Source organism: Mobula birostris, chromosome 2 (assembly GCF_030028105.1).
Source record: "Mobula birostris isolate sMobBir1 chromosome 2, sMobBir1.hap1, whole genome shotgun sequence".
Lineage (NCBI taxonomy): Eukaryota > Metazoa > Chordata > Chondrichthyes > Myliobatiformes > Myliobatidae > Mobula > Mobula birostris.
This window is the reverse complement of record NC_092371.1, coordinates 10,829,414-10,852,059: the sequence shown is the minus strand read 5'-3', so window position 1 is coordinate 10,852,059 and position 22,646 is coordinate 10,829,414. Positions and strand designations below refer to the sequence as shown.

At 52.3% G+C, this 22,646-nt stretch overlaps 1 protein-coding gene across 2 annotated transcripts in view; it reads left to right on the top strand.

Annotated features, from left to right (window-relative positions):
* rnf115a (ring finger protein 115a) overlaps nucleotides 1-22,224 on the top strand; it is a 30,635-nt gene extending 8,411 nt beyond the window's left edge. The window contains exons 5-9 of one of the 2 annotated variants that reach the window (XM_072282966.1): nucleotides 487-555; nucleotides 10,565-10,631; nucleotides 11,242-11,335; nucleotides 12,118-12,233; nucleotides 19,589-22,224. In XM_072282966.1, the coding sequence (XP_072139067.1) occupies nucleotides 487-555; nucleotides 10,565-10,631; nucleotides 11,242-11,335; nucleotides 12,118-12,233; nucleotides 19,589-19,720 (478 nt within the window). In that variant the 3' untranslated portion in view covers nucleotides 19,721-22,224. Of the gene's footprint in view, nucleotides 1-486; nucleotides 556-10,558; nucleotides 10,632-11,241; nucleotides 11,336-12,117; nucleotides 12,234-19,588 lie in introns of both variants that reach the window. The other variant, XM_072282968.1, reaches the window with a different exon arrangement.
* Nucleotides 22,225-22,646: the final 422 nt, after the last annotated feature.

The following is a 22,646-nucleotide window of genomic DNA, read 5'->3' as shown; positions in this document are numbered from 1 at the left end:
TGAATTAAATCTTGTTAACTTTGCAGCAGAAATAAATAAGTAAATCAATTACAGTAAGTATATTTATGTATATTAAATAGTTAAGTTTAAAATAACGCAAAACAGAAATGATATTAAAAAAGTGAGGTAACATCGGCGGGTTCAGTGTCAGTTTATAAATCGGATGGCAGAGAGGAAGAAGCTGTTCCTGAATGGCTGAGTGTTTCTGTGCCTCTGTCCTGATGGTAACAATGGGAAGAGGGCATGGCCTGGGTGATGGGGATGCTTAACGATGGAAGCCGCCTCCCTCAGGCACTGCTCCTTGAAGACGTCCTGGATACCAAGCAGCTGACTAACAACTTCCTGTAGCTTCACTCAGTCCTGTGCAGTAGCCTCCCCGCCCCCATGCTAGGCAGTGACGTAACATGTCAGAGTGCTCTCCATGGAAGATTTCGCGTGTTCCTGAATGGGTTGTCTGCCTCTGCCTCACTCTTCCTCTTTCCGCAGAATAATTCAGCAGTTATTTGCTGGGCTCTTCTCCAACGCTGGAATCCCAGGCTCTCCAACCTTCTCGTGGTGAGTCCGGTTCCCCACCCCTCCCTGCTAGCCAACCATCCCTGGGGATGGGTTCCATTCCTGGTGGGACCTCAGCTCTGTCTTGTATGATTCCTTTTGGTGCAGTCTCACTCTGTGTCTGACCCCGGGAGTGTGTGATGGGACTGTGTAGAGGGAGCTTCACTCTGTGTCTGACCCCGGGAGTGTGTGATGGGACAGTGTAGAGGGAGCTTCACTCTGTGTCTGACCCCGGGAGTGTGTGATGGGACAGTGTAGAGGGAGCTTCACTCTGTGTCTGACCCCGGGAGTGTGTGATGGGACAGTGTGGAGGGAGTCTCACTCTGTGTCTGACCCCGGGAGTGTGTGATGGGACAGTGTAGAGGGAGTCTCACTCTGTGTCTGACCCCGGGAGTGTGTGATGGGACAGTGTAGAGGGAGTCTCACTCTGTGTCTGACCCCGGGAGTGTGTGATGGGACAGTGTAGAGGGAGCTTCACTCTGTGTCTGACCCCGGGAGTGTGTGATGGGACAGTGTAGAGGGAGTCTCACTCTGTGTCTGACCCCGGGAGTGTGTGATGGGACAGTGTAGAGGGAGTCTCACTCTGTGTCTGACCCCGGGAGTGTGTGATGGGACAGTGTAGAGGGAGCTTCACTCTGTGTCTGACCCCGGGAGTGTGTGATGGGACAGTGTAGAGGGAGCTTCACTCTGTGTCTGACCCCGGGAGTGTGTGATGGGACAGTGTGGAGGGAGTCTCACTCTGTGTCTGACCCCGGGAGTGTGTGATGGGACAGTGTAGAGGGAGTCTCACTCTGTGTCTGACCCCGGGAGTGTGTGATGGGACAGTGTAGAGGGAGTCTCACTCTGTGTCTGACCCCGGGAGTGTGTGATGGGACAGTGCAGAGGGAGCTTCACTCTGTGTCTGACCCCGGGAGTGTGTGATGGGACAGTGTAGAGGGAGTCTCACTCTGTGTCTGACCCCGGGAGTGTGTGATGGGACAGTGTAGAGGGAGTCTCACTCTGTGTCTGACCCCGGGAGTGTGTGATGGGACAGTGTAGAGGGAGCTTCACTCTGTGTCTGACCCCGGGAGTGTGTGATGGGACAGTGTAGAGGGAGCTTCACTCTGTGTCTGACCCCGGGAGTGTGTGATGGGACAGTGTAGAGGGAGTTTCACTCTGTGTCTGACCCCAGGAGTGTGTGATGGGACGGTGTAGAGGGAGCTTCACTCTGTGTCTGACCCCGGGAGTGTGTGATGGGACAGTGTAGAGGGAGTTTCACTCTGTGTCTGACCCCAGTAGTGTGTGATGGGACAGTGTAGAGGGAGTTTCACTCTGTACCTGACCACGGGAGTGTCTGATGGGACAGTGTAGAGGGAGTTTCACTCTGTGTCTGACCCCGGGAGTGTGTGATGGGACAGTGTAGAGGGAGTTTCACTCTGTGTCTGACCCCGGGAGTGTGTGATGGGACGGTGTGGAGGGAGCTTCACTCTGTGTCTGACCCCGGGACTGTGTGATGGGACGGTGTAGAGGGAGTTTCACTCTGTGTCTGACCCCGGGAGTGTCTGATGGGACAGTGTAGAGGGAGTTTCACTCTGTGTCTGATCCCGGGAGTGTGTGATGGGACAGTGTAGAGGGAGTCTCACTCTGTGTCTGACCCTGGGAGTGTGTGATGGGACAGTGTAGAGAGAATTTCACTCTGTGTATGACCCCGGGAGTGCGTGATGGGACAGTGTAGAGGGAGTTTCACTCTGTGTCTGACCCCGGGAGTGTGTGATGGGACAGTGTAGAGGGAGTCTCACTCTGTGTATGACCCCGGGAGTGTGTGATGGGACAGTGTAGAGGGAGTTTCACTCTGTGTCTGACCCCGGGAGTGTGTGATGGGACGGTGTAGAGGGAGTCTCACTCTGTACCTGACCCCGGGAGTGTGTGATGGAACAGTGTAGAGGGAGCTTCACTCTGTGTCTGACTCCGGGAGTGTGTGATGGGACAGTGTAGAGGGAGCTTCACTCTGTGTCTGACCCTGTGAGTATGTGATGGGACAGTGTGGAGGGAGTTTCACTCTGTGTCTGACCCCGGGAGTGCGTGATGGGACAGTGTAGAGGGAGTTTCACTCTGTGTCTGACCCCGGGAGTGTGTGATGGGACGGTGTAGAGGGAGTTTCACTCTGTGTCTGACCCCGGGAGTGTGTGATGGGACGGTGTAGAGGGAGTCTCACTCTGTGTCTGACCCCGGGAGTGTGTGATGGGACGGTGCAGAGGGAGCTTCACTCTGTGTCTGACCCCGGGAGTGTGTGATGGGACAGTGTAGAGGGAGTTTCACTCTGTGTCTGACCCCGGGAGTGTGTGATGGGACGGTGTGGAGGGAGTTTCACTCTGTACCTGACTCCAGGAGTGTGTGATGGGACGGTGTAGAGGGAGTTTCACCCTGTGTCTGACCCCGGGAGAGTGTGATGGGACAGTGTAGAGGGAGCTTCACTCTATGTCTGACACTGGGAGTGTGTGATGGGACAGTGTAGAGGGAGTTTCACTCTGTGTCTGACCGCGGGAGTGTGTGATGGGACGGTGTAGAGGGAACTTCACTCTGTGTCTGACCCCGGGAGTGTGTGATGGGACGGTGCAGAGGGAGCTTCACTCTGTGTCTGACCCCGGGAGTGTGTGATGGGACAGTGTAGAGGGAGCTTCACTCTGTGTCTGACCCCGGGAGTGTGTGATAGGACAGTGTACAGGGAGCTTCACTCTGTGTCTGACCCCGGGAGTGTGTGATGGGACAGTGTAGAGAGAGCTTCACTCTGTGTCTGACCCCGGGAGTGTGTGATAGGACAGTGTACAGGGAGCTTCACTCTGTGTCTGACTCCAGGAGTGTGTGATGGGACGGTGTAGAGGGAGTTTCACCCTGTGTCTGACCCCGGGAGAGTGTGATGGGACAGTGTAGAGGGAGCTTCACTCTATGTCTGACACTGGGAGTGTGTGATGGGACAGTGTAGAGGGAGTTTCACTCTGTGTCTGACCGCGGGAGTGTGTGATGGGACGGTGTAGAGGGAACTTCACTCTGTGTCTGACCCCGGGTGTGTGTGATGGGACAGTGTAGAGGGAGCTTCACTCTGTGTCTGACCGCGGGAGTGTGTGATGGGACGGTGTAGAGGGAACTTCACTCTGTGTCTGACCCCGGGAGTGTGTGATAGGACAGTGTACAGGGAGTTTCACTCTGTGTCTGACCCCGGGAGTGTGTGATAGGACAGTGTACAGGGAGCTTCACTCTGTGTCTGACCCCGGGAGTGTGTGATAGGACGGTGTAGAGGGAGCTTCACTCTATGTCTGACCCCAGGAGTGTGTGATGGGACAGTGTGGAGGGAGTTTCACTCTGTGTCTGACTCCGGGAGTGTGTGATGGGACAGTGTAGGGGGAGTTTCACCCTGTGTCTGACCCCGGGAGTGTGTGATGGGACAGTGTAGAGGGAGCTTCACTCTATGTCTGACACTGGGAGTGTGTGATGGGACAGTGTAGAGGGAGCTTCACTCTATGTCTGACACTGGGAGTGTGTGATGGGACAGTGTAGAGGGAGATTCACTCTGTGTCTGACCCCGGGAGTGTGTGATGGGACAGTGTGGAGGGAGCTTCACTCTGTGTCTGACCCCGGGAGTGTGTGATGGCACAGTGTAGAGGGAGTTTCACTCTGTGTCTGACCCTGGGAGTGTGTGATGGGACGGTGTAGAGGGAGATTCACTCTGTGTCTGACCCCGGGAGTGTGTGATGGGACAGTGTAGAGGGAGCTTCACTCTGTGCCTGACACTGGGAGTGTGTGATGGGACGGTGTAGAGGGAGTTTCACCCTGTGTCTGACTCCGGGAGTGTGTGATGGGACAGTGTAGAGGGAGTTTCACTCTGTGTCTGACCCCGGGAGTGTGTGATGGGACAGTGTGGAGGGAGTTTCACTCTGTGTCTGACCCCGGGAGTGTGTGATGGGACAATGTAGAGGGAGCTTCACTCTGTGTCTGACACCGGGAGTGTGTGATGGGATGGTGTAGAGGGAGCTTCGCTCTGTGCCTGACCCTGGGAGTGTGTGATGGGATGGTGTAGAGGGAGCTTCACTCTGTGTCTGACCCCGGGAGTGTGTGATGGGACAGTGTGGAGGGAGCTTCACTCTGTGTCTGACCCTGGGAGTGTGTGATGGGACGGTGTAGAGGGAGTTTCACTCTGTGTCTGACCCCGGGAGTGTGTGATGGGACAGTGTAGAGGGAGCTTCACCCTGTGTCTGACCGCGGGAGTGTGTGATAGGATGGTGTAGAGGGAGCTTCACTCTGTGTCTGACCCCGGGAGAGTGTGATGGGACGGTGTGGAGGGAGTTTCACTCTGTGTCTGACCCCGGGAGTGTGTGATGGGACAGTGTAGAGGGAGCTTCACTCTGTGTCTGACCGCGGGAGTGTGTGATGGGACGGTGTAGAGGGAACTTCACTCTGTGTCTGACCCCGGGAGTGTGTGATAGGACAGTGTACAGGGAGTTTCACTCTGTGTCTGACCCCGGGAGTGTGTGATAGGACAGTGTACAGGGAGCTTCACTCTGTGTCTGACCCCAGGAGTGTGTGATGGGACAGTGTGGAGGGAGTTTCACTCTGTGTCTGACTCCGGGAGTGTGTGATGGGACAGTGTAGGGGGAGTTTCACCCTGTGTCTGACCCCGGGAGTGTGTGATGGGACAGTGTAGAGGGAGCTTCACTCTATGTCTGACACTGGGAGTGTGTGATGGGACAGTGTAGAGGGAGCTTCACTCTATGTCTGACACTGGGAGTGTGTGATGGGACAGTGTAGAGGGAGATTCACTCTGTGTCTGACCCCGGGAGTGTGTGATGGGACAGTGTGGAGGGAGCTTCACTCTGTGTCTGACCCCGGGAGTGTGTGATGGCACAGTGTAGAGGGAGTTTCACTCTGTGTCTGACCCTGGGAGTGTGTGATGGGACGGTGTAGAGGGAGATTCACTCTGTGTCTGACCCCAGGAGTATGTGATGGGACAGTGTGGAGGGAGCTTCACTCTGTGCCTGACACTGGGAGTGTGTGATGGGACGGTGTAGAGAGAGTTTCACCCTGTGTCTGACCCCGGGAGTGTGTGATGGGACAGTGTAGAGGGAGTTTCACTCTGTGTCTGACCCCGGGAGTGTGTGATGGGACAGTGTGGAGGGAGTTTCACTCTGTGTCTGACCCCGGGAGTGTGTGATGGGACGGTGTAGAGGGAGCTTCACTCTGTGCCTGACACTGGGAGTGTGTGATGGGACGGTGTAGAGGGAGCTTCACTCTATGTCTGACACTGGGAGTGTGTGATGGGACGGTGTAGAGGGAGCTTCACTCTGTGTCTGACTCCGGGAGTGTGTGATGGGACAGTGTAGGGGGAGCTTCACTCTGTGTCTGACCCCGGGAGTGTGTGATGGGACAATGTAGAGGGAGTTTCACTCTGTGTCTGACCCCGGGAGTGTGTGATGGGACAATGTAGAGGGAGCTTCACTCTGTGTCTGACCCCGGGAGTGTGTGATGGGATGGTGTAGAGGGAACTTCACTCTGTGTCTGACCCCGGGAGTGTGTGATAGGACAGTGTACAGGGAGTTTCACTCTGTGTCTGACCCCGGGAGTGTGTGATAGGACAGTGTACAGGGAGCTTCACTCTGTGTCTGACCCCGGGAGTGTGTGATGGGACGGTGTAGAGGGAGCTTCACTCTGTGTCTGACCCCGGGAGTGTGTGATGGGACGGTGTGGAGGGAGTTTCACTCTGTACCTGACTCCAGGAGTGTGTGATGGGACGGTGTAGAGGTAGTTTCACCCTGTGTCTGACCCCGGGAGAGTGTGATGGGACAGTGTAGAGGGAGCTTCACCCTATGTCTGACACTGGGAGTGTGTGATGGGACAGTGTAGAGGGAGTTTCACTCTGTGTCTGACCGCGGGAGTGTGTGATGGGACGGTGTAGAGGGAACTTCACTCTGTGTCTGACCCCGGGAGTGTGTGATGGGACAGTGTAGAGGGAGCTTCACTCTGTGTCTGACCGCGGGAGTGTGTGATGGGACGGTGTAGAGGGAACTTCACTCTGTGTCTGACCCCGGGAGTGTGTGATAGGACAGTGTACAGGGAGTTTCACTCTGTGTCTGACCCCGGGAGTGTGTGATAGGACAGTGTACAGGGAGCTTCACTCTGTGTCTGACCCCGGGAGTGTGTGATAGGACGGTGTAGAGGGAGCTTCACTCTATGTCTGACCCCAGGAGTGTGTGATGGGACAGTGTGGAGGGAGTTTCACTCTGTGTCTGACTCCGGGAGTGTGTGATGGGACAGTGTAGGGGGAGTTTCACCCTGTGTCTGACCCCGGGAGTGTGTGATGGGACAGTGTAGAGGGAGCTTCACTCTATGTCTGACACTTTTTTTTTTTTTTTTTTTTTTATTAATACAAAATTCTTTATTACAAATGTCGGTGCCATACAATATTTACAAACCCAGTGAATAACACATTTACTACACTACAAACAGACAATACATGTTAAACCAATATATTGCCATCCTCGTCAATGATGGCATTTACACCCCGCGGAGCCCAACGGTCCCGGAACATCTCGACGGTCGCCGTGGACTGTGCGTATTCCTTTTCAATGTTCACCCGGGCTCGAACATACCCCCTAAACATAGCCAGGCAGTCCGCCCGGGGAGAACCTCCTGCCACCCTTTTCCAGGAGCCACGGATGGCAATTTTCGCCAGCCCCAGGAGCAAGTTGACAAGGACATCCTCATCCCTCTGTGCCCCCCTCCTTACTGGATGACCATATATGAATAGGGTGGGACTGAAATGCAACCAGAAGGCGAGAAGCAGCCCACGCAAATACGCGAAAAGGGGCTGCATCCTCACACACTCCACGTACATATGGTACACGGTCTCCTCCAGCCCGCAGAAGTGACACGCGGCTGGGAGATCCGTGTACAAACTAAAGAACTTATTGCAGGGCACCGCTTTATGCAGCACCCTCCAGCCGAGATCCCCAAGGTGCATGGGAAGGACTCCCTTGTAGAGGGACTTCCACTGGGGACCCCCCTCACCTCCAGGTGGAAAGACCGACCGCCATGGCGTGTCGGGACGGTGGACAAATGCTAGGAAGTGGAGGGTGTGGAGCAGCAGCCCATAAAGGTACCTCCTGCCTGCATCCCTGAATGGGATTGTGGGTGTTGATGAAAGACGGCTCAAGTTGTGTGGATTCGTCTCTCGGGTAAGGCTGCGGGGCCTGGGCCCGACGAGCAGCTCAGCCCGAGTCGTTCCACACACCTGAGCCGCACTGACATCCGTTGAGACAGGGCAAGGGTCGGCCAGGACCCCGCCCTCTGCCAGAGGAGGGGATTCCCGGCCTGAGGCAACCATGTTCCAGACTCTCAGTAGGTCCTGATAGAAGCCGGGCAGCCTCTGCAAAGCAGCACGGCTGACGCCCGCCGGTGGTAGCTGCATATCTTCGGCAAGACAGCAGCCCCTCCGGAGGAAGAAAGTCGCCAACACGTGCCACCTGGGAGGGTGCTCGGCGTACAGGAATCTCTGCAGCGTCCTGAGGCGGAGAGCCGCCAGTCGTGTGCGTACACACACCAGCGACTGTCCGCCCTCTCCTTCTGGGAGACTCAGAACTGCTGCAGAGACCCAGTGCTTCCTGTTTCCCCAGAAGAAGTCCACTAGCTTCCTCTGCATTCTTGCGACAAAAGGGGCAGGGGGGGCCAAGGTGACCATCCGGTACCACAACATGGAGGCCACCAGCTGGTTTATGACCACCACCCTGCCTCGATAGGAAAGCACCCTGAGAAGGCCTGACCAGCGCCCTAGCCGGGCCATGACCTTTGTCTCCAGGTCCTGCCAGTTCGCCAGCCAGGTCTCCCCAGAAGGACTCAGGTAGACTCCCAGATAGAGAAGACGTCTGGTGCTCCACTCAAAAGCTCTCATCTCCTCCGGCAGGGAGTCCACCTGCCACTGGCCTACTAAGAGTCCGGAGCTTCACTCTGTGTCTGACCCCGGGAGTGTGTGATGTGACAGTGTAGAGGGAGTTTCACCCTGTGTCTGACCCCGGGAGTGTGTGATGGGACAGTGTAGAGGGAGTTTCACTCTGTGTCTGACCCCGGGAGTGTGTGATGGGACAGTGTGGAGGGAGTTTCACTCTGTGTCTGACCCCGGGAGTGTGTGATGGGACGGTGTAGAGGGAGCTTCACTCTATGTCTGACACTGGGAGTGTGTGATGGGACGGTGTAGAGGGAGCTTCACTGTGTGTCTGACTCCGGGAGTGTGTGATGGGACAATGTAGAGGGAGTTTCACTCTGTGTCTGACCCCGGGAGTGTGTGATGGGACAATGTAGAGGGAGCTTCACTCTGTGTCTGACCCCGGGAGTGTGTGATGGGACGGTGTAGAGGGAGCTTCGCTCTGTGTCTGACCCCGGGAGTGTGTGATGGGATGGTGTAGAGGGAGCTTCACTCTGTGTCTGACCCTGGGAGTGTGTGATGGGACAGTGTGGAGGGAGCTTCACTCTGTGTCTGACCCCGGGAGTGTGTGATGGGACAGTGTAGAGGGAGTTTCACTCTGTGTCTGACCCCGGGAGTGTGTGATGGGACGGTGTAGAGGGAGTTTCACTGTGTCTGACCCCGGGAGTGTGTGATGGGACAGTGTGGAGGGAGCTTCACTCTGTGTCTGACCCCGGGAGTGTGTGATGGGACAGTGTAGAGGGAGTTTCACTCTGTGTCTGACCCCGGGAGAGTGTGATGGGACGGTGTGGAGGGAGTTTCACTCTGTGTCTGACCCCGGGAGTGTGTGATGGGACAGTGTGGAGGGAGCTTCACTCTGTGTCTGACCCCGGGAGTGTGTGATGGGACGGTGTAGAGGGAGCTTCACTCTGTGTCTGACCCCGGGACTGTGTGATGGGACAGTGTAGAGGGAGTTTCACTCTGTGTCTGACCCCAGGAGTGTGTGATGGGACGGTGTAGAGGGAGCTTCACTCTGTGTCTGACCCCGGGAGTGTGTGATGGGACGGTGTGGAGGGAGTTTCACTCTGTGTCTGACCCCAGGAGTGTGTGATGGGACGGTGTAGAGGGAGCTTCACTCTGTGTCTGACCCCGGGAGTGTGTGATGGGACGGTGTGGAGGGAGCTTCACTCTGTGTCTGACCCCGGGAGTGTGTGATGGGACAGTGTAGAGGGAGTTTCACTCTGTGTCTGACCCCGGGAGTGTGTGATGGGACGGTGTAGAGGGAGCTTCACTCTGTGTCTGACCCCGGGAGTGTGTGATGGGACAGTGTGGAGGGAGTTTCACTCTGTGTCTGACCCCGGGAGTGTGTGATGGGACAGTGTAGAGGGAGCTTCACTCTGTGTCTGACCCCGGGAGAGTGTGATGGGACGGTGTAGAGGGAGCTTCACTCTGTGTCTGACCCCGGGAGAGTGTGATGGGATGGTGTAGAGGGAGTTTCACTCTGTGTCTGACCCCGGGAGTGTGTGATGGGACAGTGTAGAGGGAGCTTCACTCTGTGTCTGACCCCGGGAGTGTGTGATGGGACAGTGTAGAGGGAGTTTCACTCTGTGTCTGACCCCGGGACTGTGTGTGATGGGACAGTGTGGAGGGAGCTTCACTCTGTGTCTGACCCCGGGAGTGTGTGATGGGACGGTGTAGAGGGAGCTTCACTCTGTGTCTGACCCCGGGACTGTGTGTGATGGGACAGTGTGGAGGGAGCTTCACTCTGTGTCTGACCCCGGGACTGTGTGATGGGACAGTGTGGAGGGAGCTTCACCCTGTGTCTGACCCCGGGACTGTGTGTGATGGGACAGTGTGGAGGGAGTTTCACTCTGTGTCTGAACTGCTCTCTATCCCAGAATGAGAAAGATGGAGGAAGGAGAACGCAAAGGAGGGAGTGGGTAGGCGTGGGGCTGAGGTTCTGGAGGGACTATTTGCCGCTGATGGAAGAGTCGGGTGGGGTGGTAGGGGGGTGACGTAGGAGTGAGTGGCGGTGATGCCAGCAGTGACGAGTTATCAATGCTCTCTCTCTCTTCTGAGGGACAGGCTGCTGCACTCGAATCCTGCCGATTATGCTTGGGGACAGAGTGGGCTCGACGCCGTGATCACACAGGTGAGGAGCTGCCATTGGCTTGGCCACGGAACGGGTCAGCAGGGCTGGGTCTCCCTGCAAACATCCCTCCTCACCTCTCATTGTTCCCTTCCTCCCCACCTCCGACCTCTTGTTAACCCTGACCCTCAGTAGGGTGGAGCACGTCTCAGAAAGGGGGTGAGGGAGGAGTGTGTTTATTTAGCAACCCCCGCTGAACCCTGACCCTGACCATTTACAACATGTAATTACCCACCCGGGGATTGTGGGAGCAGACTGGAGATGTGGCATTGAACTCTGAGCTCCCACACCCCGTGCGGCAGTAGCACCGTGGCGCCTCGGGGGTGGGGGGGGGGGAGAGGTGAGCAGCGGATGGGTGGGTGGGGGGATGAGTGAGCGAAGGAAGGAGAAAAGGAGGCTACAGAGTTGGGGAGGCATTGGCCCTGGCAAGGGTTGGAGTGGGGGGCGATGCTGGGGTGGGAAGGTCAAAGTTGGGGGGGGGAGGACAGAGAGGAAAGGTTGAAGGGGAGGGAAGAGCAGAATGATGGGGGCAGGATGGTTGTTGGTGAAATGGCTGTGAGTTCCCTGTCTGTCTGGAACTACCCCAACGCTCTGCCGTGTGTATGTCGCACAGCTCCTGGGCCAGCTGGAGAACACGGGACCTCCTCCCGCTGACCGGGACAGGATCGCCGCACTCCCCGTTGTCACCGTGTCCCAGGAACAGATCGGTAAGCAGGCCGATGTGGGTGCAGTGCCTCCGGCGGCCAAGGGTCGAGTGGACATGGGGCTGAGGGTCAGCATTACTGACCCCAGTCCCACCCGCCACTGGAGAAGGGAGGTTTGGGTGGGTGGGGGGAGGTGGGGAATGGAGGAGGGCGCTGGAGTGGGCAGAGAGGTGAGGGTAGCGGGAACGTGGGTCGAGGGGGAGAATGAGGTGGAAGGGGAAGAAGAAGAGGAGGGTGGCGAAGGAGGTCGAGGGGTGTGATGACAGGGCAGGGGGTATGAGGGAGGGGTAGGAATGAGGAGGAGTGGGTGTGTGGGAGAGAAAGGGGTAAGAATGAGAGAGGAGGTGTGTGAGGGAGCAGGAGGAGTAGGAATGAGAGAGGAGGGCAGTGAGGGAGTGGGAGGGGTAGGGATGAGGGAGTAGGAGGAAGGGAGAGATAGTAATGAGGGAGGAGGTGTGTGGGAGTGGGAGCAGTAGGAATGCAGGAGAAGGAGATGTGAAGAAGGGGTAGGAATGAGGGAGGAGGATGTGAGGGAGTGAGAGGAAGGAATTAGGGAGAAGGGGGTGTGGGGAAGTGGTAGGAGGAGGGGTGTGAGGGAGGGATAGGGATGTAGGAGGAGAGGAAAGAGGAATGAGGGAGGAGGGGTAGGAATGAGGGAGAAGGGATGTGGGGAAGGGGTAGGAGGAGGGGTGTGAGGGAGGGGTAGGAATGATGAGCGTTTGGAGGGCTGAGTTGCTGATGAGGGTGTGAGGGATTGTGGTGTCGGTAATGTTGTACCCCTGCAGATTCCGCCCTCGAGTGTCCGGTTTGCAAAGAGGATTACCTCCTGGAGGAACAGGTCCGACAGCTGCCCTGCCACCACCTCTTCCACAACGATTGCATCGTCCCCTGGCTAGAGATGGTGAGTGATACCACCCCGTACCTCCAGCACAGAGTGCTCAGGGAGCAGTGCGGCAGGCTCGTCCTATAGCTCAGCACAGTCAGGGTCAGCTTTCGTCTTTCTGGCAGCAGTACATTGCAATACACAAAACAAACTAAATTGTAATAAATATTTCAAAAAGAGAGGAAAAAATAGTGAAATGTACAATGTCCATTCAAAAATCTGATGGCAGAGGAGGAGATGCTGTTCCTGAAACATTGAGTGTGTGTCTTCTGGCTCCTGATGGTAGCGATGAGCAGGGAGCGTGTCCTGGGTCATGGGGGCCCATAATGATGGATGCCACTTTTTTGAAGAGATTGGAGATGTCCTGGCTGTTGGGCAGGCTAGTGCCCATGATGGAACTGGCTGGGTTTACAATCCTCTGCAGCTTTTTTCCAATTCTCTGTAATGGCCTCTCCATACCGGACAATGATGCGAACAGTTTAGAATTGATCTATCCTTTCCATAATTTTATGTTTCTCTCAGATCCCTTCTCAATCTCCTGAATTCCAGTGAGTATAGTCGCAGGTGACTTAACCTCAATCCCTCATCTCAGGATTCAACCTGTGAACCATCTCCTCAAGGAAGGAGAGCATTTTTTTCAATACTGTGGGAGTCACTCCCTCCACCACCCCTGTCAGGCAGTGCATTTCTGATGCCAAACACTCCCTGGGGCGGGGGTGAGCATTCTCCCTCAGAATATTGTGTTGCAACTGTGGCCTCACCTGCACCCTGCCCACATTGCAATACAATTCTAACCCCTGCCCCCCACTTGCTGTTCACCACTTGCCTCTCTTCCTCCCACCCCACCCCCTGCTGTTTGCTGCTCTACTGCTGGACCCCCACCCACCCAACCCAACCGCTGTTTAGAAACTTAGAAACATAGAAAGCCTACAGCACAATACAGGCCCTTCGGCCCACAAAGCTGTGCCGAACATGTCCTTACCACAGAACTGCCTAGGCTTACCCATAGCCTCTATTTTTCTAAGCTCCATGTATCCATCCAGGAGTCTCTTAAAAGACTGTATCGTTTCCGGCCTCCACCACCGTTGCCAGCAGCCCATTCCACAAACTCACCACTCTCTGCGTAAAAAACTTACCCCTGATACCTCCTCTGTACCTACTCCCAAGCACCTTAAAACTGTGCCCTATTGTGTTAGCCATTTCAGCCCTGGGGGGAAAAAATCCTCTGACTATCCGCACGATCAATGCCTCACATTATCTTGTACACCTCTATCAAGTCACCTCTCCTTCTCCGTTGCTCCAAGGAGAAAAGGCCAAGTTCACTCAGCCTATTCTCATAAGGTATGCTCTCCAATCCAGGCAACATTCTTGTAAATCTCTTCTGCACCTTTTCTACAGTTTTCCACGTCCTTCCTGTAGTGAGGCAACCAGAATTGAGCACAGTACTCCAAGTGGTATCTGACCAGGGTCCTATATAGCTGCAACATTACTTTTCGGTTCTTAAACTCAATTCCACGGTTGATGAAGGCCAATGCACCGTATGCCTTCTTAACCACAGAGCCAACCTGCGTAGCAACTTTGAGTGTCCTATGAACTCGGACCCCAAGATCCCTCTGATCCTCCATACTGCCAAGAGTCTTCCCATTAATACTATATTCCATCAACATATTTGACCTACCAAAATGACCCACCTCACACTTGTCTGGGTTGAACTCCATCTGCCACTTCTCAGCCCAGTTTTGCATCCTATCAATGTCCCACTGTAACCTCTAACAGCCCTCCACATTATCCACAATACCTCCAGCCTTTGTGTCATCAGCAAATTTAGTCATAGTCAGAGTCATACTTTATTGATCCCAGGGGAAATTGGTTTTTGTTACAGTTGCACCATAAATAACAAATAGTAATAGTCATAGAAATAATAAATAGTAATAGATTAGTAATAGGAAATAGTAATAAATAGTTAAATAGAAATACTAACCCATCCCTCCACTTCCTGATCCAGGTCATTTATAAAAATCACAAAGAGTAGGGGTCCCGGAACAGATCCCTGAGGCACACCACTGGTCACTGACTGCCATGCAGAATATTACCCGTCTACAACCACTCTTTGCCTTCTGTGGGCAAGCCAATTCTGGATCCATAAAGCAAGGTCCCCTTGGATCCCATGCCTCCTTACTTTCTCAATAAGCCTGGCATGGGGTACCTTATCAAATGCCTTGCTGAAATCCATATATACTACACGGCTCTATCTTTATCAATGTGTTTAGTCATATCCTCAAAAAATTTAATCAGGCTCATAAGGCACGACCTGCCCTTGACACAACCATGTTGACTATTCCTAATCATATTACGCCTCTCCAAATGTTCATAAATCCTGCCTCTCAGGATCTTCTCCAACAACTTACCAACCACTGAAGTAAGACTCAAGTTTTTGGATCATCTTTTGGCGCAGGCGTGACCTGTACAAAAAGGACGGGTTGCACTTGAATCCTAGGGGGACCAATATCCTGGCAGGGAGATTAGCGAGGGCTACTGAGGTGACTTTAAACTAGAATGGTTGGGGGGTGGGAATCAAATTAAAGAGGCTAGGCGTGAGGAGGTTAGTTCACTACAGGGGGATGGGAACCAGTGCAGAGAGACAGAGGGGTGTAAAGTGAGGGTAGAAACAAAAAGTACTATGGAGAAAAGTAAAAGTGGCAGGCTGACAAATCCAGGGCAAACATTAAAAAGGGCCACTTTTCAGCATAATTGTATAAGAGCTAAGAGAGTTGTAAAAGAGCGCCTGAAGGCTTTGTGTGTCAATGCAAGGAGCATTCGTAATAAGGTGGATGAATTGAAAGTGCAGATTGTTATTAATGATTATGATATAGTTGGGATCACAGAGACATGGCTCCAGGGTGACCAGGGATGGGAGCTCAACGTTCAGGGATATTCAATATTCAGGAGGGATAGACATGAAGGAAGGGGAGGTGGGGTGGCGTTGCTGGTTAAAGAAGAGATTAACGCAATAGAAAGGAAGGACATAAGCCGGGAAGATGTGGAATCGATATGGGTAGAGCTGCGTAAAACTAAGGGGCAGAAGACGCTGGTGGGAGTTGTGTACAGGCCACCTAACAGTAGTAGTGAGGTCGGAGATGGTATTAAACAGGAAATTAGAAATGTGTGCAATAAAGGAACAGCAGTTATAATGGGTGACTTCAATCTACATGTAGATTGGGTGAACCAAATTGGTAAAGGTGCTGAGGAAGAGGATTTCTTGGAATGTATGCGGGATGGTTTTTTGAACCAACATGTCGAGGAACCAACTAGAGAGCAGGCTATTCTAGACTGGGTTTTGAGCAATGAGGAAGGGTTAATTAGCAATCTTGTCGTGAGAGGCCCCTTGGGTAAGAGTGACCATAATATGGTGGAATTCTTCATTAAGATGGAGAGTGACATAGTTAATTCAGAAACAAAGGTTCTGAAGTTAAAGAGGGGTAACTTTGAAGGTATGAGACGTGAATTAGCTAAGATAGACTGGCAAATGACACTTAAAGGATTGACGGTGGATATGCAATGGCAAGCATTTAAAGATCGCATGGATGAACTACAACAATTGTTCATCCCAGTTTGGCAAAAGAATAAATCAAGGAAGGTAGTGCACCCATGGCTGACAAGAGAAATTAGGGATAGTATCAATTCCAAAGAAGAAGCATACAAATTAGCCAGAGAAAGTGGCTCACCTGAGGACTGGGAGAAATTCAGAGTTCAGCAGAGGGGAACAAAGGGCTTAATTAGGAAGGGGGAAAAAGATTATGAGAGAAAACTGGCAGAAAACATAAAAACGGACTGTAAAAGCTTTTATAGATATGTAAAAAGGAAAAGACTGGTAAAGACAAATGTAGGTCCCCTGCAGACAGAAACAGGTGAATTGATTATGGGGAGCAAGGACATGGCAGACCAACTGAATAATTACTTTGGTTCTGTCTTCACTAAGGAGGACATAAATAATCTTCCAGAAATAGTAGGGGACAGAGGGTCCAGTGAGATGGAGGAACTGAGCGAAATACATGTTAGTAGGGAAGTGGTGTCAGGTAAATTGAAGGGATTGAAGGCAGATAAATCCCCAGGGCCAGATGGTCTGCATCCCAGGGTGCTTAAGGAAGTAGCCCAAGAAATAGTGGATGCATTAGTGATAATTTTTCAAAACTCGTTAGATTCTGGACTAGTTCCTGAGGATTGGAGGGTGGCTAATGTAACTCCACTTTTTAAAAAAGGAGGGAGAGAGAAACTGGGGAATTATAGACCGGTTAGCCTAACGTTGGTGGTGGGGAAACTGCTGGAGTCAGTTATCAAGGATGTGATAACAGCACATTTGGAAAGCGGTGAAATGATCGGACAAAGTCAGCATGGATTTGTGAAAGGAAAATCATGTCTGACGAATCTCATAGAATTTTTTGAGGATGTAACTAGTAGAGTGGATAGGGGAGAACCAGTGGATGCGGTATATTTGGATTTTCAGAAGGCTTTTGACAAGTTCCCACACAGGAGATTAGTGTGCAAACTTAAAGCACACGGTATTGGGAGTAAGGTATTGGTGTGGGTGGAGAGTTGGTTAGGCAGACAGGAAGCAAAGAGTAGGAATAAACGGGACCTTTTCAGAATGGCAGGCGGTGACTAGTGGGGTACCGCAAGGCTCAGTGCTGGGACCCCAGTTGTTTACGATATATATTAATGACTTGGATGAGGGAATTAAATGCAGCATCTCCAAGTTTGCGGATGACACGAAGCTGGGTGGCAGTGTTAGCTGTGAGGAGGATGCAGGGTGACTTGGATAGATTGGGTGAGTGGGCAAATTCATGGCAGATGCAATTTAATGTGGATAAATGTGAAGTTATCCACTTTGGTGGCAAAAATAGGAAAACAGATTATTATCTGAATGGTGGCCGATTAGGAAAAGGGGAGGTGCAACGAGACCTGGGTGTCATTATACACCAGTCATTGAAAGTGGGCATGCAGGTACAGCAGGCGGTGAAAAAGGTGAATGGTATGCTGGCATTTATAGCGAGAGGATTCGAGTACAGGAGCAGGGAGGTACTACTGCAGTTGTACAAGGCCTTGGTGAGACCACACCTGGAGTATTGTGTGCAGTTTTGGTCCCCTAATCTGAGGAAAGACATCCTTGCCAAAGAGGGAGTACAAAGAAGGTTCACCAGATTGATTCCTGGGATGGCAGGACTTTCATATGAAGAAAGACTGGATGAACTGGGCTTGTACTCGTTGGAATTTAGAAGATTGAGGGGGGATCTGATTGAAACGTATAAGATCCTAAAGGGATTGGACAGGCTAGATGCAGGAAGATTGTTCCCGATGTTGGGGAAGTCCAGAACGAGGGGCCACAGTTTGAGGATAGAGGGGAAGCCTTTTAGGACCGAGATTAGGAAAAACTTCTTCACACAGAGAGTGGTGAATCTGTGGAATTCTCTGCCACAGGAAACAGTTGAGGCCAGTTCATTGGCTATATTTAAGAGGGAGTTAGATATGGCCCTTGTGGCTACGGGGATCAGGGGGTATGGAGGGAAGGCTGGGGCGGGGTTCTGAGTTGGATGATTAGCCATGATCATAATAAATGGCGGTGCAGGCTCGAAGGGCCGAATGGCCTACTCCTGCACCTATTTTCTATGTTTCTATGACTCACTGGTCTATAATTTGCTGGGCTATCTCTACTCCCTTTCTTGAACAATGGAACAACATCTGCAACCCTTCAATCCTCCGGAACCTCTCTTTGTCCCCATTGATGATGCAAAGATCATCGTCAGAGGCTCAGCAATCTCCTCCCTCACTTCCCACAGTAGCCTGGGGTACATCCGGCCCGGTCCCGGTGACTTATCCAACTTGATGCTTTCCAAAAGCTCCAGCACATCCTCTTTCTTAATACCTACATTCTCAAGCTTTTCAGTCCAATGCAGGTCATCCCTACAATTGCCAAGATCCTTTTCCGTAGTGAATACTGAAGCAAAGTATCCTCCGGTTCCATACACAGTTTTCCACTGTCACACTTGATTGGTCCTATTCTCTAACGTCTTATCCTCTTGCTGTTCACATACTTGTAGAATGCCTTGGGGTTTTCCTTAATCCTGTCCGCCAATGGCCCATGGCCCCTTCTGGCTCTCCTAATTTCATTCTTAAGCTCCTTCCTACTAGCCTTTTAACCTTCTAGATCTCTACTAGGTCCTAGTTTTTTGAACCTTTCTGCCGTACATTTCCCTGAGAACATCTGTTTCCAATTTATGCTTCCAAGTTCCTGCCTGATAGCCTCATATTTCCCCTTACTCCAATTAAACGTTTCCTAACTTGTCTGTTTCTATCCCTCTCCAGTGCTATGGTAAAGGAGATAGAATTGTGATCACTATCTCCAAAATGCCCTCCCATTGAGAGATCTGACACCTGACCAGGTTCATTTCCCGATACCAGGTCAAGTGCAGCCTCTCCTCTTGTAGGCTTATCTACATATTGTGTCAAGAAACCTTCCTGAACACACCTAACAAACTCCACCCCTCACTCTAGGGAGATGCCAATCAATATTTGGGAAGTTAAAATCTCCCACCACAACAACCCTGTTATTATTACTCCTTTCCAGAATCTGTCTCCCTGTCTGCTCCTCGATGTCCCTGTTACCTTTGGGTGGTCTGTAAAAAACACCCAGAAGAGTTATTGACCCCTTCCTGTTCCTAACTTCCACCCACAGAGACTCTGTAGACAACCCCTCCATGACCTCCTCTTCTGCAGCTGTGACACTATCTCTGAATAGCAGTGCCACTCCCCCACCTCTTTACCTCCCTCCCTGTTCTTTCTGAAACTTCTAAAGCCTTGCATTTGAAGGAGCCATTCCTGCCCCTGCACCATCCAAGCCTCTGTAATGGCCACAACATCATAGCTCCAAGTGCTGGTCCATGTTCTAAGCTCATCCGCTTGATTCATAATACTCCTTGCATTAAAATAGACACATCTCAAACCATCAGTCTGAGTGTGTCCCTTCTCTGTCACCTGCCTATCCTCCCTTTCGCACCGTCTCCAAACTTTCTCTATTTGTGAGTCAACTTCCATCACTTCAGTTTGGTTCCCATCCCCCAGCAGTTCTAGTTTAAACTCTCCCCAGTAGCCTTTGCAAACCTCCCCACCAGGATATTGGTCCCCCTGGGATTCCAGTGCTTTTTGTACAAGTCACACCTGCCCCAGAAGAGGTCCCAATGATCCAGAAATCTGAATCCCTGCCCCCTGCTCCAATCCCTCAGCCACACGTTTATCCTCCAGCTCATTCTCTGATGCTTGCTCCACTGCCATATTTGTCATATTGTCGTATTTAATTTGGCTGCCGTCCTCTCTTCCAGCACGACACTTGTCCGGTGTGCCGCAAGAGTCTGAATGGGGAAGTCACCACAGGCCATCAGCAGACCTCAGAGCAGCTGTCCGGCAGCTCGGCGGGTAGGGAAAGCGGGCGGCGAGACCCCTGGGCGTATTGAAGGACTCTTCGTGGAGCACTTTGCAACCTGACTCCCCCACCCCTCTGCACAACTCAATCAATAATATTGTAAATTATATATATATATTAAAAGAATCAAGAGGGCAGGGTATAACTCGGAGCGGTGTCTCCTGGGCTGACAGAGGGAAGGGCAAGCCACACTGTGAATCCTGTGTGGGATCGGCCTGCGTCTCCACGGTTGCACTAAACGAATGGCTCTCCACACATTCTGTTCAGACCTCCCCCTCCCTCTCTGTTGGAGAAATTAACTCTCGATTCTGCAGGAAGGAAAATTCCAAGCCCAGTTGGAATTTGCCGAGATTTGGGTAGGGTGCAGTGAATGGGTCAGCCGGAAGGGCTGGAGCTCTCCCGAGGCACTTTACACATCTGGTTGGCTTCCTAGGGTGACGTTCTCCAGCCACCACTGGCCCGTCAGCCCAGAACTAGGTGCATGAAGACCGGGAGGAAGGGTGGTAATCAATCCCCCCTCCCCCTTCCCTCCAATGTTACACCCTGGTCTGAGTGTCCGACACTCAACCTCTTGTAGTGTGTGTGGTAGGAAGAACCTATTTGGCCACAGGGATCCTTTCTGGGATCAGGAGAGGCTGTTCTGCTGCTCTCCCACTGGGAACTGGCTCATTTCTCAGGGCAGGCGGAAGGGGACACTGGCCTGAATCTCTTCGACCCTCCCTCTTACCCGCTTTACGTGCAGGTCTGCTGAGATTCCGGAGGTGGCTTGGTGCTGGGCTCTGTAGTGGAAAGGATGGTCCAAATTCTCTTCCTGAGATAGGGTGATTCGTCTTCGGGCATTCCCCCAACTCCGTGTCTCCTCCCCCTCCCTCCCAGTAGTGTGTTACCAGGAATGTTTATGGTCACAGATCCCAGCATATTTCACCCACACGCTGGCAGTATTACTGAGCCCCCAAAGCAGGCTTCTGTTTGATACAAAAGGGCCAGTGTTTCAAGATGCAGTATTCTGTGTGTCAGAGAGAGAGAGAGAGAGAGAGAGCCTCAAACAAAGCCAGCAAGGTGGCGACAAGATGGTTCTTGGGTCACAGCGGCAGGTTCCTAACCCTCTTGCATTGGTTCTAACTTGACTGACGCTAAGTCTTCTGCAGCTGAGATGTGAAATGTTGCAAGGTTTAATTCGAACCTTGATGAATGCGAGTCCACTGCCCAGCAGTGACTAGGGTTGGTATGGAGTCAATGCCAGCTTGGGCTGGGCGTGGAACATGATGCAGGGAGCAGGATGTTGGGGGTACTGTACTGATAGAGCCAACTGGGTCAGGTTAGTCTATGCTCTGCCTCTCCGGTTCATTGCCTGGGCCATGGTTAGTCCGTCTGCTGCTGACTTCACGTCATATTGTCATCAATCCACTTCTTGGATTGGGAGCACGTTCTCGTAAAAACAAAAAAAACATACAAAATGAAACATTGGGTTTGGGTTCAGAATAGCGGGGTTGGAAATGAATTTCGGATTTACACCTGAGCTGGCCTCAATCTTGGGTTTGAGGTTTATATTAAATAAAAACTTTGTTTTAAATCCTCTGAGGTTGGCGTCCCGGGGTTCCCCCTGCCCCAATCCTTCCAATGTCAATGACCCTGGGGTTCCTGGTCGTACTTCCCCCCTCTGAGGTTGGGAACCCTTCCAAGGTCAGTGGCACCCCGGACGCACTGCTCTTCCTCCTCCGGGGTCAGTAATCAAGCAACTCATCGCCCCCTCCTATTCCTCCCCCTCTTCCTCCCACCCCCAGTGATCTCAGGGTGGCCCCTCGCTCCCTCCCCCCTGAGGTCAGTGATCCTGGGTTTCTCCCCGTCCCAGTTCCTGCACTATGTGGCAGCTCTCTGTTACCAGGAGACCGGGGTGCTCCCCCTCCTTCCTGCCCATCTTGCCGATGCCATCCCCAGTGCTCACCCCTCCCGTCCACAGTGCTTCCCTTCCTCCCTATTCCCTCCCTGCCTCTCCGCACCCCCACCCCCGACTACTCTCCCCCTCTCCTCCCCCGTTTCCCCACTCCCGCCCCACCCTTTCACCACGCTGCTCCAAGTGCAGATTCAAGGTGACGGGGAAAGGGTGAAGTGTTTGGAATCAGGGAGTATCCATCGCAGTGGAAATTAGGGAAGGGAGAGCCCCCTCACACTGGAGCAGGGAAGCCACTGTTGGGTGACTCTTATTACAGGGACCAGCCGTCTGTGGGATAGGGTTGGGGTCCTCTTGGCCCAATAGGCCCTTCCCTCCTCAAGGATAATAAATTCCCTGTTCATTATGCTATTTCCTTCCTGAATATTATGTATCTGTGTTATACAGTGATGCTGTTAATATTGCAGGACCCCAAAGACTCTACTGTAACAAAATTAAACTGAATTGAACGTGGACATAACTCTTACTCTCCAGAGGAGAGTCTGTATTGCAATTTTTTTTCGTAGTTGTAAATGTTTAATCTCTGTTCTGTCACTTGTTTAAAAGTTTTTATTTTGTAAATAAACTGAACAAAAATGATCAGATTTCCATGTCCTGCCCATCTGCTTTGGAGAATCGGAATCCGATTCAGGATCAGTATCACTGGTAAAGGTCGTGGGATTTGTCATAATAAACTAAATTACAATAAGAAGTATATATAAAAATTAAATTAAATAATTAAAACAAAAAGCAAAATTAGTGAGGTTCACTGTCCATTCAAAACTCAGACGGCACAGGGTTAGAAGCTGCTCCTGAAACGCAGTGTGCTTCAGGCTTCTGTACCTCCTCCCGGATGGTAGCAATGAGAAGAGGGCATGCCCTGGGTGATGGGGGATGTCCTCGATGCTGGGGAGGCCAGTGGCCGTGGATAGAGCTGGCTGAGTTTACAACACACTGCAACTTCTTCTGATCCTGTGCATTGGCCTCTTCGTACCAGACGTTGATGCAGCCATTCAGAATGCTCTCC